The sequence below is a fragment of the Diceros bicornis genome, chromosome 28, assembly GCF_020826845.1.
Source record: "Diceros bicornis minor isolate mBicDic1 chromosome 28, mDicBic1.mat.cur, whole genome shotgun sequence".
Classification (NCBI taxonomy): Eukaryota; Metazoa; Chordata; class Mammalia; order Perissodactyla; family Rhinocerotidae; genus Diceros; species Diceros bicornis.
The window spans coordinates 44,208,716-44,226,577 of record NC_080767.1 but is presented as its reverse complement, the minus strand read 5'-3'; the positions used below and the strand labels follow the sequence as shown (position 1 = coordinate 44,226,577).

The window sequence follows — 17,862 nt, the reverse complement described above, 5'->3', positions numbered from 1 at the left end:
ACACACACATGCTGCTGCGCCTCTTTTTACCTGTCTGTGACTTTGTGGTGGCCACGTAGCATTGATTCTGAGGTAGCGACTGATGAAGGGGTGGGAAGGGGGGTAAAAGCTGCTGTCGTCCAAAATCAGAAATGTTTTTATTGATGTCCTCTTTTGGCTCCTCATCTCGAGCTTCTCGAACTTCTCTGGGATCCTTACTGGCTGCATGCTTCAAAACAAAAACAATCACTATAATTATGCACAAGCGGATGGTCATTGAAACAACATGCCCCCCAAAACACAGCTCCTTTCCCCATGAATTCCCCTCAACCAAGAGGTGAGTTACCAAGAGAGAGGAAAAAGTTCGAAAACCTGCTGTCACCACGGAAGCACCTGGCACTAAGGCACGCGTGCCTGGCTACCCCTCAGGTGAGACGGGTCAGCATCCACAAGTGAAGAATGGTGTCTACATTTATAAAGGGAGGAAGAAGAAGAAAGCAGCAGCAGCAGTGACCATACGTGGCACACAAAACCTGAAACGTTTCTACCCCGCCCTTTACAGAAAGAGCTTGCCAACTCGACTTAGGTAACAAAATATTACTAAGTTAAAAAATACTCAAAATGGGCAGCATGGAAACCTCTCAGACAGTGCTTTCACAGTTTATCGTGGCTACACTGTGCAACACCCCCCAAATGGGAGCTATGCCACAACAGATAATCACGCTACATTTTTAAACCGTCTTCTGCTCACAGTTTTGCTGATCTCCTAAATCTGTCTTCAGCCTCAGCCTTCCAGGGTTCCGGCAGCTTGTGATACCGACGCCACACCACTAGGACCCATTCGGCCCCGCCTCGTTCCAGAGCCCAGACATCACTAACGCTCTCCCCTCCGTTTGCTTCCTTGAAGTTTTGACATAGTTTGATCTCAAATCAAATTCAATTTAACCAAATTTTATTGTGCACACAGTAGGTGCAATAAATAGTGAAGAAATTGGTATCCTTCAATAAATGGTACTTGGAAAACTGGATATCCACACACAGAAGAATGGAGTTGGATCCTTACCTCACACTATATACAAAACTTAACTCAGAATGGATCAAAGACCTAAAACTATAAAACTCGTAGAAGAAAACAGGGGGAAAGCTTCACGACACTGAATTTGGCAATGAATTCTTGGATATGACACCAAAAGCACAGGCAACAAAAGAAAAAACAGATAAGTTAGACTACATCAAAATTTAAAATTTCTGTGCAACAAAAGACACAATCAACAGAATGAAAAGGCAATCTATAGAATGGGAGAAAATATTTGCAAATCACTCATCTGATAAGGGATTAATAGCCAGAATATATAAAGAACTCTACAACTCAACAACAACAAAACAACCAACCCAACTAAAAAATGGGCACAGGATCTGAATAGACATTTTTCCAAAAAAGATATACAAATGGCTAAAAAGTACAGGAAGAGATGCTCCATCACTAATCATCAGGAAAATGCAAACCAAAACCACAATGAGGTATCTATCAGCTCACATCCATTAGGATGGCTACTATCAAAAAAGAAAGAAAGAAAGAAAGAAAGAAAATTGTCAATTATATCTCAATTAAAAAAAAAACAGAAAACAACAAATGTTGGCAAGGATGTGGAGAAATTGGAACCCTTGTGAACTGTTGGTGGGAATGCAAAAAAGGTGCAGCCACTGTGGAAAACAGTATGGCAGTTCCTGAAGATGCTAAACATAGAATTACCACATGATCTAGCAATTTCACTTCTGGGTATATACCTAAAAGAATTGAAAGCAGAGTCTCAAACAGCTATTTGTACACAATGGTTCACAGCAGCATTACTCACAATAGCCAAGGGGTGAAAGCAACCCAAGGGTTCATGGACAGATGAATGGATAAACAAAATGTGGTAAAATGTACAATGGAATGTTAGGCAGCTTTAAAAAGGAAGGAAATCCTGACACGTGCTACAACTTGGAATGACCCTGAGGACATCACGCTGAGTGAAATAAGCCAGACACAGAAGGACAAATCCTGTAGGACTCCATTTACATGAGTTATCTAGAGGAGTCAAATCCACAGAGACAGAAAGTAGGATGGTGGTGCCAGGGGCTAGGGGAGAGAACCAGGAGATAGTGTTTAACAGGGACAGAGTTTCAGTTTGGGAAGATGAGAAAGTCCTGGAGATGGACGGCAGTGGTTACACAACAATGTGAGTGTGCTTAATGCCACAGAACTAGACACTTAAAATGGATGAGATGGTACATGTTAGGTCATGTGTATTTTACAACAATAAAAAAAGGCATCCCTATCTCCTGGGTCAACATCAGGGAGACGCCTGCTCGTGCCTGCAGGCTGGCCTGGGAAACCACCTGGGCTCAAGCTCTCGCAGCTGCAGCAGTTCTTCTCCACTTCTCCCAGTGGGGTCCACTCATCCTCAGCTCACCAGCTTGTCTGCCCGTGGCAACTAGATTTCTCCTGCCCTGAACTCTCTGGCTCTGAACGTGGCTCCACCCTGGAGTGCCCTTCCTTTTCTCCCTCCAACAATTAAGACTCTCTTCCCTCCTCCAAGCACAACTCAAATACAACTGCTCCCCGCCACACCTGTGCAATTAACCCACACTCCACACAAACAGCACTGTTTAACTGTAACTCATTAGCTCTGTAAAACTCTTTAGTCTTTGTCAAATATGCCAGGTTTGTCTCTAACGAAGTCACTGTTTGAACCCAGGAATCAGACATTGCTCCTTTATGTCTCCTACAAACCACCAAGCAGACTGTGCAACCCACAGTGGCTACCAACCTCGACCAGTGCTTGTGGACAAACGCAAAATATGATTTTAAAGTACACATAAATAAGAGGCAGAAATAAAACCTGAGGAGGAAACAGCTACATGAGGCTAATTCTCACTTGGTACAAAACCAATCCTTTAAGATGTTATATTTGAAAATCTAAAAAAAATAATAATAATAACTAAGAACCGCTGACCTTTGGTGAAGATTCTAGATTTTGTTAGGGCTCTATTATCTCACAAAGCAGAAAGACGAAGGAGACAAGATCTGCTTTCCACAGAGGCAGAGAAGCTGGCCTTCGACTTCACAGTGGGGCACCCACTGCTGTGCTGGAACCCTGGCCACTCCCCCACCCGGAGAGAGGACCTACGTCACACCTGTATCACTGCTGCGTCACAGGCGGCAGAGAGGGGTGTCCACACCACTCCCCGTGACCGAGGTCTGGCCCTGGCTGGCCCTCTCTGCCCCCAGCGTGCCGGCTCTCCCCTCCTCACCCTGGCTACTATTAGGCCTCTGCCCAGTGGCCCCTCCCTGACACACAAGCCAGGCCCACTCAGTGAGTCCACTCAGTGTGAGTTCTCACAGCCTAGCCTACCTCTCCTTCCAGCACTTAATTCCAGTTGCAACGGAACAGTTTGCACAATTACTGCACTAAGAACTACCTCTCCTAACCGGACTGAGAACAGGGCCTCAGCTTTTTCCCAGAACCTACAGAATATCGGTGGGTATGTATGGAAGGAAATGGGGAGAATGTGGTGACACAGATGCAAAAGGGGTAAGCTAAGGGGCCACTGTGCTGATGCCTCCTGGAGTGTGTACAGTGCAATTAGGGAAAGAGGTCTCAACAGAGGCCACAGTAACAAGCATTTCAATGCAGAAAAAAAAAAGGTTCCCTTCCAGAAGCTTCCATCTTCTTTGCCCAAACAGTGGATGAGTATAACCCTGTGCTGGTGCTTTTTGTGGGACCAACACTGGGTACGGGGGAGCAAATTGCCTCTGCACTGCCAGGGACATTAGACCATGCTGCCATGAAGAAACCTGCATTCTGAACTCTTACAAGGAAAACAGGCTATTATCATAAGCCTACAACACTCATTTTATCATTGGAATGACTGGTTTTAAAAGATCATTTTCAACAAAACACGGTTTCCTAAGAAAACCAAACAAGACTAAACTGTGTTTGGGGGGCAGAGAAACCGGAGGGCAGGTCAGGTGGGTCTGGAGCTGCAGGTGCCAAGCGGCTCCTGGGAGCAAGGTGGGCACCATACCAAAGGGGGACTTCGGGGACCCCGCCCGTCCTGGTTCTGTCTTTCCTCTCGGCATCACTGTTTCCTCCTTCCTCCCACAAGGACCCCTGGGAGCAGATGACGTTTCCAGGGTGTGCAGCAGGCAAGACAGTCTTCAGGAAATGAGTTTCTGAAGCCTCAAAACCCTTCCCTACAACTGATCAGCCTGAGAATGTTCAGTAATTTCCAACAAAATAGTATGTGTTGCAATTGATTGCATACCACTCCTAATAACTCAATCCAGAACAAAGCTAACACTTAGATAAGTCTCATAGAGAAATTTCTTAAAATTAAATTTCAAATTGCTTTTTGTCCCCCAGAGGAATATGACAGGGTGACAATAAAAGATCCTTAAGAATAAAAATACATGAGAATAAAATCCTGGAAAGAGTAGTAATGAACTAAAAGTGTAATTTAAAGGAGATCAATAAATAATGTAAAATTTCTGACGTGCATTTTAAAATCAATAATAGTGGGACAAAATATGAATTTCACCATAAACCTGACATCTAATAAAAAGTTAACTCAAAATCATATGGTGAAAGTTCATATAAAACTAAGAAACTTTTTTAAAAAGTAGAGAAAATCTCGAGATCTAGGCCTAGGTGAGGAGTTCTTAGACATGACACCAAAAGCACAAGCCATAAAAGAAAAAAATTTTTGATAAACTAGACTTCATCAAAATGAAGAACTTTTGCTCTGTGAAAGACCCTTTAGAAAGAATGAAAACAAGCTACAGACTGGGAGGAAATATGTGCAAACCAATACCTGCCAAAGGGTTCATATATCCAGGACTCCCAAAGCTCACAAAACACGTCCAGTCATGCGCCGCATAACGACGTTTCAGTCAATGATGGACCACACATATGCCAGTGGTCCCGTGAGATTAGTGCCATAGAGCCCAGGGGTGCAGTAGGCTGTACCATCTAGGTTTGTCTAAGTTCACTCTGTATTGTTCGCATGACAACAAAATCCCCTATCAAAACATTTTTCAGAACATGTTCCAGTCTTTAAGCCATGCATGACTGCAGTAAAACAGGCAAAAGGTATGAAAGAGACTTCATCAAAAAGGACATACAGGGGCCGGCCCAGTGGCACAAGCCGTTAAGTGCGCGGGTTCGCCGGTTCGGATCCCGGGCGTGCACCGACGCACTGCTTGGCAAGCCATGCTGTGGTGGCATCCCATGTAAAGTGGAGGAAGATGGGCATCGATGTTAGCTCACGGCCAGTCTTACTCAGCAAAAAGAGGAGGATTGGCAGATGTTACCTCAGGGCTGATCTTCCTCACCAAAAAAAAAGGACATACAGATGGCAAATAAGCACAAAAAAAGATGTCAACAACATCAGTCATTAGGGAAGTTCAATTAAAACCATGATGAGATATCACAGCTAGAATAAAAAACAGTAGCAATACCAAATGCTGGCAAGAATGTGAGAAACTGTATTGCTCACACCTTGCTGGAGGGAACATAAAAAGGCTGTGGCCTGTCTGGAATATAGTTTGGCAGTTACTTATAAAACTAAATATCCAATTACCCTATGACCCTGCAATTATACTCCTGGATATTTAACAGAGAGAAACGAAAACTTATGCCCAAAGAAAAGCGTGTACATACATGTCCAGAGCAGCTTTAATGTAACAGCCAAAAACTGGAAACCCCCCCAACGTGCTTCAAGCGGTGAGCGGTTAGACTCTGGTACGTGCACACCACGGAATCTCCTCAGCACACAGAGGAAGAAACCATGGCTACGACATGGCTGGTCTCAGGGAAGGAACTGTGCTGAGTGAAACAAGCCACTCTCAAGGGTCCCCTCCTCTACAATCCCATCTTATAGAAGCTTGAACTAACAGACCACAGAGATGGAGGGTGGGGTCAGGGATGGGCGGGGTGACTCTGAGGGGAAACTGGGAGTCTCACAGTTGCTGGGAGGTCATATAAATCTACACTGAGCTCTGGTTACGCAAAATATTACTCTAGGGGAAGCTGGGTGAAGAGCACATAATGTCTCTCTGTACTATTTTGCAGCTTCCCATGAATCCACAATGATTCTTTTAAAGTTTTAAAGTTTTGGCATGCACAGAGAGTACTGTAAAAGGTGGAGGCCAAGTCAGGGCCAGCGGGCTGGGCTAGGGGTGAGGCTACAGAAAACACAGCGAGCTCACAGTCAGGCAAGGCAAAATCACAGAAGTAAAGATGAGCACACTCCTCAGCAGAAAATCAGCACAAACAAGAGGTACCAAGTCCACAAAGAACGCCCACCTGTGGAAAAGTCTCTTTTATAGCAGAGACTATAAAAGAATTACAACCAATGTCTTTTGAGGGGTGAGATGGAATATAACTAGGAACACAGATTTTAATTAAAAGAACTAATCAGAGATACCGGGTATGAAAAAAATAACTGTCAAAATTAAAAACATCAATATGTGGAGTGAACAGCAAGAATGTCAAGTGCTAAAGAACTACTGCAAAAGCTGGAAAACGGGTGAGGAGCTGTCCAAGGAGACAGAAGATCCACGTCCATGGAAAGAAAAGCTGTACAAAGCATGTTGCTAGAGCTGAGGGAAGACGCCATCTCACACCGACAGGCCATGGGGAGGGTCTGAGCGAGCAGCCCTGGAGGGTGGCAAAGAGGAAGCCTCACATGACCTCCTAGTGAAGGACAATCAGACCAGCTTTAGAATGCTCACCCAGGGGCCGGCCCCATGGCTTAGCGGTTAAGTGCGCGCACTCCACTACTGGCGGCCTGGGTTTGGATCCCAGGCGCGCACCGACGCACCGCTTCTCCGGCCATGCTGCGGTCGCGTCCCACATACAGCAACTAGAAGGATGTGCAACTATGACATACAACTATCTACTGGGGCTTTGGGGGGGAAAAAAAAAAGGAGGAGGATTGGCAATAGATGTTAGCTCAGAGCCGGTCTTCCTCAGCAAAAAGAGGAGGATTAGCACGGATGTTAGCTCAGGGCTGATCTTCCTCACAAAAAAAAATAATAATAATAATAAATAAAAAATAAAATAAAATACAATAAAGAATGCTCACCTGCAACACCAGCTCCAAGAAACCCCAAGGGAATATGACCGCACCCCTAGAATTCATCCCTGGCCAAATCTACACAGAACTGGGAGAGCAAAACACAACACTGCCGACATTCTGAGAAAGCGCATCATGCACAGGCACAGGATCCATGGTGGTGGCACAGGCCAACTCACTCGGCAGTAAATTAGGGAGGCGCTGCCTGCTCTCAGTGCAAAACCGTGAGCCTAGGGCCTTGGTGTGAGCATGGAGACATGGGTGTGTCTCCAATGTGGTCCTTTGTCCCCTCCCTTCTGTCGCACTGTGGACCTAACCAACTTCATGTCTACTCATTTCCCAATGAGATGGGGTGGGTGTTGAGCTTCCCAAGCTGGGGTGAAAGCCCCAGGCCCAAAGCAGAAGAGGAATGGTCTCTGTGCAAGTATCTAACGCGTCTCTACTTGGGCAATGGGCACCTATAAGAAGGCAAAGCCCAGAAAGCAGGCTGAGAGGGGTCATCTGCTGCGTCACTCACAAAGGAACTATTAGCAGCATCTCCTAACCCTTCACAGGCCCACAGGTGACCACTGTTGAATGACCACTGCCATTTACTGGCCTTTCTCCTTAATGCACAAAAAAGACAGACAGAAAAGAAACAGCAAGACAGACACTAAGGCAATCGAATTCTGCCGGGGAAGCATTACCAGGCCCAGGATGGACTTCGGCATGGTCTTCCGCGCCCTGTGAACCTTGATGTCAGTGCCAGGGGCCACAGGCTTCTTGTCCTCTGTGTCTTTGCTCCCCTCCCCAAGGTTGGCTGGCACTGCGGCTGGCATCTGAGGAAAAGCACTGGGAGTCCTCCCTTTGCCAGCCCCTCCAGGAAGGGTTTTTGCAGCATGACCAGGAAGTGAAGAAGCCAAAGTGCTGGTAATCCGCAAGGGCTGCTCCTGCAGGGACGGCTTATTAAAGAAGTATCCGTTGCTCCCAATGACAGAAGTCTGTGTGAAGTCATCAGCTCTGACATGGTTTTGCTTCCCCACTTCAGTGTCTCTTTCTGAAATCCCATTTTCTGCTATTCGGGTTAGTTTATTGGTACCTTCCTGTGGGCTGACTTTTGTATTTTCCTGAGTGTGCTTTACTGCATTTAGGTGACTGCTGGTATCGCTCTTCTCACAAGACCCATTGGTTTCACCGTCTGTGGCCGTGTGGGCCTCTCCTCCCTGCTTCTCTGCTGAGCCTTCATCAGCAGCCATAGATGTCTCTGAAAACAGAGGAGAAGCCGTCAGTGCTGCTGCCAGCCCTGCCATGACACCACCAACACAACAGTTACAATTTCTTTGACTGGTTTACATTAAACTGCGTAAGAAAAAATCATTTTATCTCCTGTACAAACAAGCATTTAAGTTCAAACAAATTGAATATAAAATGATGACCCAGGGGGCCGGCCCGGTGGCGCAAGCGGTTAAGTGCGCGCGCTCCGCTGCGGCGGCCCGGGGTTCGCTGGTTCGGATCCCGGGCGCGCACCGACGCACTGCTTGGTAAGCCATGCTGTGGCGGCGTCCCATATAAAGTGGAGGAAGATGGGCACCGATGTTAGCCCAGGGCCGTCTTCCTCAGCAAAAAAAAAAAAAAAAAAAAAGAGGAGGATTGGCGGATGTTAGCTCAGGGCTGATCTCCTCACAAAAAAAAAAAAAAAAAAAAAAAAAAAAATGATGACCCAGACATTAACTTTGAAAGTTAGTTGGTTAAGTTTGGGGAAGACCAAATCCTAAAAAGGGGAGTCTGCCCTGAGCTCAAGCATGTCACAGGCTGTCAGCCCATCCCACACATGAGGTGCAGGCGAGGGCTCACAGACCTGCCTCAAGAGACCCAAAGTTGAAGAACCAAGGCACAAAACAAACGCTTCCCTCTTGGTAAGTAAGTTAATTTTTAAAAGATAGCAAGATTTCAAGACACACTATGTAGATTTACATACCCACCAGGAACAAATTCACCACTGTAAAATAAAACTGAGTGTGATGTCGAGACTGAAAACAAGGCTTCAGAAGTAGCTTCACAAGAACAAACTTAAAGAAAATGGGTAATAAACCCAGAAAGAGGGTCATATTTTCAGTATATCAGCCAGAAGCCTCGTCACAAACCCCTGGCCCACAAGCCTGTTCTCCATAAAAGCTCAGTCTCCCATAACAACTCTGACAGACCAGTCATCCAACTGCATTTTACATCAGAAGATCCACAAATACCAGAAGCTGACTGACACCCACGACTGCATCCTGGGGCAGAAAGAACTTTGATCAAGCTCAAGTCTCCACCACTCCCGGCTCCTTGATTCACTCTGCCTTCACAGTGTTATCACCTAACCCACAACAGACCTCATGGGCGACAGTAGGGCCTGTCTGTCCCGCTGCCCCTCGAACGCACAGTCTGCGAGGGCAGGGTCTTGTCTGTCTGTGCACTACTGTCCCCTGACACAGAAACAGGGCCTGGCACATAATATGAGTGCAATAAACACTTTATGAATGAGTGAACATAATAATAATAAATAAATAATAATAATAAATATTAATAATAATAAATAAAATAATAAATAATAAATAAATAAAATAATAAAATAAATAATGAATAAACTATTAAAATAAACATTTTAATATTTTTAAAAACCCTGAGCAAAACAGAATAGGCAGAAACTGACTTAACTTGGAGAGGCTACTATATCACAATCTGCAACAAACACACACTGATTCAGACATACTACGTGATTTCCATGTGAGATCAGAAATACCACAAGGACGTCAATTAATGCCACAAGTGTTTAGCACAGGAATGGGAGAACTGGGTGACACTAAAGGGAAGACAAAGGAATGAGGGTGCAAGGATGGGAACAAAGAGATGAACCTTCTCCTCTGCACCCAATATGATCATTTACTTTTAAAAACAGAATCAACTAGCGATTAAAACACAAGAGTGCAGCAAGACAGCTGAACTCGAAATCAAGTTACAAAAGTCAGGGGCATTTTTCTACCCTGGCATTAACTAGAAAATATACAAGAGAAAAATAAGATACTATTCACAAAAGCAGGAAAAACTGTAAAGGACATAAAATTTCAACCAAGACTACTCAAGGCCTCTGTAGAGAAAAAAAATTTTAAATAAAAGCATTTCATGATCTTGAATGGGATGACAAAAATACAAAGCTGTCAAGTTGCCTCAAATTAAATCTATAAATTCAATGATGTCCCAGTGGAAATTCCAATCAGTGTACTGAGGAACTCCATAACCTTATTCTAAGATGTATGGGAAAAATAAATTTTTACAAGTAGCAAAGTCAGTCGTGAAAAAGAACAGTGAAGGTGCAGGGCACACAGGCTCCCCACGACAGAGAGAGCTGGCAGGCCTCTCCCCAACACCGGCCACGGAGGCGCACTTAGACACTGGCTACTCACAGCAGGTCCAAGGACAGCAGCACAAGTGGGCTGGAGCCCGAGAGCTGACTAGAGAGGCAAGTTTCTGGGCCTCAGCCCAGACTTGCTGATCTGAATCTCCGAAGGTGAAGTCCACACATCTGGGCCTCACCAAAATCTCTGGTGAGTCATCTGCACACCTAAGTTTGAGAAATACTGTCCTAGATGGTCTGAAAACCTCAAAGTTAACAAGGCAAAATGCAGGAAAATAGATTTGTGGCCTATAAACAGGGAAAAATTTTGTTACACATCAAAAGCATAAGTGATAACAATAACAAGAAAAAGATAAATTTGATTAGGTAGTGTGACATAACAAGACAGATATTTGGTCCCTGCCCCTGGTTCCTGACACAGAGCTCCCTAAATCTCTTGGAATATCCCGGGTGGTAGGAGTGCCCTTTGTTCTAATGAGGTGACTCTGGGTGGGCTGCTGGATGGGGGCTGGTCACCAGAAAGACAGAGCCATGGTCAGAAGCTTGGAACTTTCAGCCCTATGCCTCTATCCTCCAGAGAGGGGAGAGGAGCTAGAAATGGAGTTAATTATCTATCAAGCCTACATGATGAAGCCTCGTAAAACCCCTAAACTACAGGGGGTTCAGAGAGCTTCCCAGGTGGTGAACATGTCCACATGGGGAGGGTGACACGCCCAGAGAGGGCACGGAAGCCCACGCTCCTTCCTACCTTGCCCTATGCATCGCTTCCATTTGGCTGTTCCTGAGTTGTATCCTTTATAACAAACCAGTAACAGTAAGTAAAGTGTCTTCCTGAGTTCTGTGTGTTCTAGGAAATTACCAAACCTGAGGAGGGGGTAATGGGAACCTCCAATTTATCGCCAGTTGGTCAGAAGTTTGGGTGCCCTGGGGACCCTCTACTTGTGACTGGTGTCTGAAGTGGGGGCAGTCTCGTGGACTGAGCCCTTAACTCCAGGGAGATAGCGTCAGAATCAAATTGAATCGGAGGACACCCAAGCTGATGTCTGCAGAGAACTGGAGACCTGCCTCACACATCTGGTGTCGGGGTGTTGTGCGAGTATGAGGTAAAAAGGAGACCACAGTTTTCTTCTTAGACAGCAGAACTACAGCTGTCTGCTGTCACTACTAGTATTCAACATTACTCTGAAAGTTCTGGCCAGTGCAATCAATCAAGCAACAAAAAGTAACAAAGGGCATTCAGGTCAGAAAGAAGCAGCACAATCTATTCATAATTGACATGCTCCTGTATGCAGAAAATCCAAGTAACCACTAAATAAACTGCTAGAACTAGTGACTGGTCCAAACCTCACATCTTATATAAAAATTAACTCAAAATGGAAAGGAAATATATATGTAAAATGTAAAACTACGAAACTCTTAGGAAAAAATACAAAAAAATCTTCAAGATCTACGGCTAGACAAAGACCGTTATCCTTGACACCAAAAGCACAATCTCTAAAAGAAAAATTGCTAAATTGGACTTCATCAAAATTATAAACTTCTCAGCACTAACCAGCAGCAAATTTAACCCACAAGGCGACGCCACTTCACGCCCACTGAGACGGCTCCAATTAAAAAGATGGACACTGACAGGATGTGGAGAAAGGGAACCCGCCATACACTGCTGTTGGGAATGTTACAGGGCACAGCTGTTTTGGAAGACTGTTTTGGCAGTTTCTTATAAAACTAAACATACACTTACCATATGACAGCAAATGCACTTGTGGGCATTTATCCCAGAGAAATGAAAAGTTATGCCCCCCAAAAAATGAACACGAATGTTAACAGCAGCTTTACTCTAACAGACAAGAACTGGAAACAACCCAGATGCCCCCCTACGAGTGAACAGTTAAACAAATGGCGGCACATCCACACCACAGAAGACCGCTCAGGAAGAAACAGGAACAAATGGCTGACTTAAGCAACCTGATGAATCCCCAGGGAATTATGCCAAGTGGAAAAAAGGTAGCATACAGTATGACACCACTTATGTAACATTTTTGAAATGACAAAACTACAGAAATAGAGAACAGATCAGTGACTGCCAGGGATTAAATGCAGGGGTTGGGGGGCGGGGGAAGGAACGGGAGGTGGTGGTTAGGAAAGGGCAACGGGGGGGTCCTTGCGTGATGGAAGTGCTCTGTATCTTGACTGTGATGGGGACACGTGAACCTAGACATGTGATAAAAATGCAGAGATAAACGCACACACGAGTACAGGGAAAACTGGGGAGATCCGAAAAAGATGGTAGATTGCATCCCTGTCAACATCCTGGGCATGATATTGTGCTACAGTTTTGCAAGATGTTACCATTGGTGGAAACTGGGTAGAGTACCAGGGATCTCTCTGTATTAGTTCTTATAACTGCATGTGAACCTACAATCTCAAAATAAAGTTCAATTACAAAAGATAAACTGCAAATCTATACACTAGCAATGAAAAACTGAAAAGAAAAATTTTAAATGCATTTACAATAGCATAAGAAAATATGAAATAATCAGAGGTGTAAGACCTGTACACTGAAAAATACAAGTGTGGCTAAGAAAAATTAAATAAATGGAGAGATACAGCCTCTTCACAAGTCAGAAGACTCAATACTGAGTCTTACATGTGAATCGAGCAATAGAAGTCTGACCAGGTGAAAAGAAGAATTCTCAGCAATGGGCACTCAGTAGAGACTCCAAATGGCCAAACTTTAATAGTAGGGCTGAACTATATCCGCTACCTAAGTAAAATCTGTCATATAACAACCCAACCACTGATCGAAGGTTACACTCACTATTTCAGTGCTAAAAATGCCTACAAACAGGCTGAGAAGAGGCCAAACTCGTCTGCAAGTTAATTAATCAAGTAGCTTGGAAAAGCCCAACAATCTACCTTTTTAAAAAAAAGATAACCAAATCCAACATCATATTTAACCCACCAACAATACTATTCAAAATATCTAACCAAAAATTACGATACACAAGAAAGCAGAAGAATCCATAATGAAGAGAAAAATCAGTCAACGAAACACCCAGAAATGACAGAGATGATGGACCCAGCAGATATGAATGTTAAAAGAGGTATTATAGCACTGTAAAGTACTTAAAGGAAAACAGAAACATGAGAGAAGTACGAGATATAGATAAAGATACCCATACCACACCCATCTATCCAAATGGAACTTCTAAAGATGAAAAATAGAATATCTGCAATGAAACTCTCATGAGGTGACACTAACAGCAATCAGACACAGCAGCAGAAATAATCACAGAACCTGAAGACATATCATTAGAATCTATACAAAGTAAAGCTAAAAGAGAAGAAAGGCAGAAGGGTAAGTGAACCCAGCCTAAGTGAGCCGTGGGACCATCTGAAGCAATCTAACTTTCTCATACTTGGAGGGCCCACAATGGGAGGAAGTAAAAAATCTAGACTTGAAGAAGTAATGGCTGAAAAACATTTTTTGCCAAATATTTTCCAAATTTGATGAAAACGATAAAAACCCATGAACAAAGAAGCTTAAGGAACTCCAAGCAAGATAAGCACAAACAAACCAGCCCAAAGCACAACATAATCAAATGGCTGAAAATCAGTGATAAAGAAAAAATCTTAAAGCAGTCAGAGAAGAAAAGACACATTACACACAGAGAAGTAGACAACAGAGAAAAAAAACAAGAGTGACTTCAGATTTCTGGTTAAACTCTAAGCACGCCAGAAAACAATGGAGCAACATCTTTAAACTGCTAGAGGAAAAAAACATTCTCCTAGATTCTGCAGCCAACACAACATCCTTCAAACATAGCATTTTTCAAACAAACAAAGGCTGACAAAATTAGTCACAAAAGAAAAACACATCAAATAATGTTAAATACAGTTCTCCAGGTGGTAGGGAAGTGATTTCACATGGAAATTCATCTACAAAAAGGAATTAAGAAGTATCAGAAATGATAAACAGGTAAGAAAATATTCAAAAATTTTCTCACTTAAAAATTTTTGTTGCGGCCTGCCCTGTGGCATAGCGGTTAAGTGTGCTCGCTCCACTGCTGGCGGCCTGGGTTCAGATCCCGGGCGCGCAGTGATGCACCGCTTGTCAGGCCATGCTGTGGCAGGGTCCCATATAAAGTGGAGGAAGATACTGGGCACGTATGTTAGCCCAGGGCCAGTCTTCCTCAGCAAAAAGAGGAGGATTGGCATGGATGTTAGCTCAGGGCTGATCTTGCTCACGAAAGAAGAAGAAAAAAAAATTTTTTTGTTAAAAGAAAATTGAATGCTTAAAGCAAACATAGTAACAATGTATTTTGTGGCTTGTAACATCTGTAGAAGTAAAATCTGTAACAAGAGCATAAAGGACAAGAGGGGGAAATGGAATTCACTATTTTTAAAGGAACACATGTACACAGAGTGGCATAGTAATATTTAAAAGCAAACTCTGATTAAAGATAAATATTGTGAGCCCAAAAGCAAACACTGAAAAAAAAGAAAAGGATATAGCTAATATGCCAACAGTGGAGATGATACAGAATCACAAAAATATTCAGTCCAAAAGAATACAATAACAGAAAGAAAAAAGAACAAAGAAAAAAATGGAAAAACAGAAAAAAATGACAATATGGTTCAATTAAACCAAAACAAATTGATGGTCTGAACACTCCAATAAAAAGCCAAAGACTGTCAGACTGGATAAAAAAGTAAGACCCAGTGATATGGTGTCTATACGAAACCACCGTAAATATGTCTTAAAACACAGACACGTTAAATATAAAAGTACGGGAAAACATGTATCATGCAGACCCTAAGCAGAAGAAAGCTGGGTTGACTACATACATATTAAACTAAGTTGATTTCAGAAAAAGGGATGTTATACGTTTGTAGACGACATGACCTTACACATCATGCGCTGCGTGATGACGTTTTGGTCAACAACAGACCACGCGTGTGAAGTGGTCCCGTAAGATCACTCCCACAGAGCCCAGGTGTGCAGTAGGCTGTACCATCAAGGTTGGCGTAAGTGCATTCTATGCTGTCCAGTGACAGACTCACCTAACAAAGCAGTAGTCAGAATATATCCCTACCATCAAGCAACGCGTAACTGTATATAGAAATTCCTAAGTCAAAAAAACTATTAGAAATAATAAATGAGTTTAGCAAGGTTGCAAGATATGAGATCAATAAACAAAACACATGGTATTTCTATACAGTATCAACAAGCAAAATGAAAAAGAATTTAACAAATAATTCCATTTGAAATAGCATCAAAAATATAAATATTTAAGAATATATTTAATTAAAAAAAGTAACTAAGAGAAATTAAAGAAGACCTGCATAAACAGATACTCGCGTTCATGGATTGAAAGACACTGCATTGCTGAGATGGTAATACTACCCAAATTGATCTCCAGATTCAAGACAGTCCACATCAAAATTCCAGCTGGTTTAGTTGCAGAAATTGACAAGCTGATCCTAAAATTCATACAAAAGTCAAGGGACCCAGAATAGGCAAAACAATCTTGAAAAAGAAAAATAAAGTTGGAGGCCTAATATATCCCCATTTCAAAACTTACTACAAAGCAACAGTAATCGAGAGTGTGTGGGTACCAGCATAAGGAAAGACACTTGATCTATGGAACAGAAGTGAGAGTCCAAAAACAAACCCTCACATTCAGACAAATGATTTTCAACAAGAGTGCAAGGACAATTCAATGCACAAAGAATGGTCTTTTCAACAAATGGTCCTGGTGGATCCCTACCTTACTCCATATACAAAAATTCACTCAAAATAGACCAAAGACCTAACTATAAAAGATAAAACTATAAACTCTAAGAAGAAAATATAGGCATAAATCTTTGTGACCTTCTATTAAGCAACAATTTCTTAGATGTTATATCAAAAGCACAAGCAACCAAAAAAAAAACAGATGAACTGGACTTCATCAAAATTAAAAACTTGTGCTTCAGAGGACACCATCAAGAAAGGGAAAAGAGGGGCTGGCCCCGTGGCTTAGCGGTTAAGCGCGCACGCTCCGCTGCTGGCGGCCCGGGTTCAGATCCCGGGCGCGCACCAACGCACCACTTCTCTGGCCATGCTGAGGCCGCATCCCACATACAGCAACTAGAAGGCTGTGCAACTATGACATACAACTATCTACTGGGGCTTTGGGGGAAAAATAAATAAATAAATAAATAAAAAGGGAAAAGACAAGCCACAGAATGGGAGAAAATATTTGCAAATCACATATGTGGTAAGGAACTTATATCTATAATACACAAAGAACTCTGATAATTCAACAATAAAAATCAATAACCAATTTAAGAAATAGGCAAAGGATCTCAATTGATAGTTCTTCAAAGAAGATATACAAATAGCTAATGAGCACATGAAAAGATGCTCAACATCATTAGCCATCAGGGAAACGCAAATCAAAACCATAGTCCACTCTGCACCCAGCAGGAGGGCTATAATCAAAAAGACAGGTACTAACAAGTGTTGGCAGGAGGTGGGGAAATTGGAGCCCTCCTACACTGCTAGTGAGAACATACGAGGCTGCAGCTGCTGTGGACATTAGTCTGGCGGTTCCTCAAAAGGAGGAGTCAAGGCCTTGGCTCAGGGCAGCGTGTGAGGGAGGAAAACAGCACCTGGCATCGTTTATCCACAACTTCTATTAGAAAGTCCCCACAAAGGGAGACAGGGAGGTAGGAGGGTGTGTGAGCCCAGAGAACACTTCAAGCAAAGGAGAGGAGAATGGTGCCAGGAAGAGAACACTGAGGCAGATCTCAGAGACCTATCACCATGTGTGGAGGTGTGGGTGGAGCAGTGCGTGGGGCAGCTCTGGGAGATGACGCGCCCCAGGGGCCAGGTGGTGCAGCAGAGGGGAGCCGGCAGGCGGGGTGAGACACCCAGAGGTCCAGGGTGAGGGCAGAATACAGGACAGGGCCATGGCGTTCGGCCTGCAAAACACCTCCCAGGGTGGAGGGCAGACCTGAGCCAGGGCCCCCCAGAGGGCAGATTTCTGACCAGGGAGGGAATGGGGTCTGGAAACAATGCTGGGCAGTAAGGCAGGCCACCGCCCGACCTCCCAACCCAGCTGTCCCAGAGCCCTGACAACTCTACTGCAGTCCGCAGCATTTCTGTTACCGACGTACACTTCAACACTGAGTGATGCACATGCAGAGAGGGCAGCCCTGCCCTGTGGCCTGGGCCACTGGGTCCCTTCTCCCGAGGTGAGGCTGCCCTGCCATCTGCTCCGAAGCTGAGTGCCCACACTCTGCCTTCACCCACAGTGGCTCTCGGGTGTGCACATGGCGGTCACAAAAGAAGATGACCATGTCCATGTGAAGAGATGTCACAGCAGCTCCTGGGGCCA

The 17,862-nt window shown here is 43.8% G+C and overlaps 1 protein-coding gene across 10 annotated transcripts in view; it reads right to left on the bottom strand.

Moving 5' to 3' along the window:
- The window catches only part of EHMT1 (euchromatic histone lysine methyltransferase 1), a 194,319-nt gene that overhangs the window by 81,373 nt on the left and 95,084 nt on the right, over nt 1–17,862 (bottom strand). For all 10 annotated transcript variants that reach the window (XM_058524654.1, XM_058524658.1, XM_058524653.1 and 7 more), the window contains 2 exons: nt 7,788–8,344; nt 31–208 (listed from right to left, as the gene is read on the bottom strand). In XM_058524654.1, the coding sequence (XP_058380637.1) occupies nt 31–208; nt 7,788–8,344 (735 nt within the window). The remainder of the gene's footprint in view (nt 1–30; nt 209–7,787; nt 8,345–17,862) is intronic.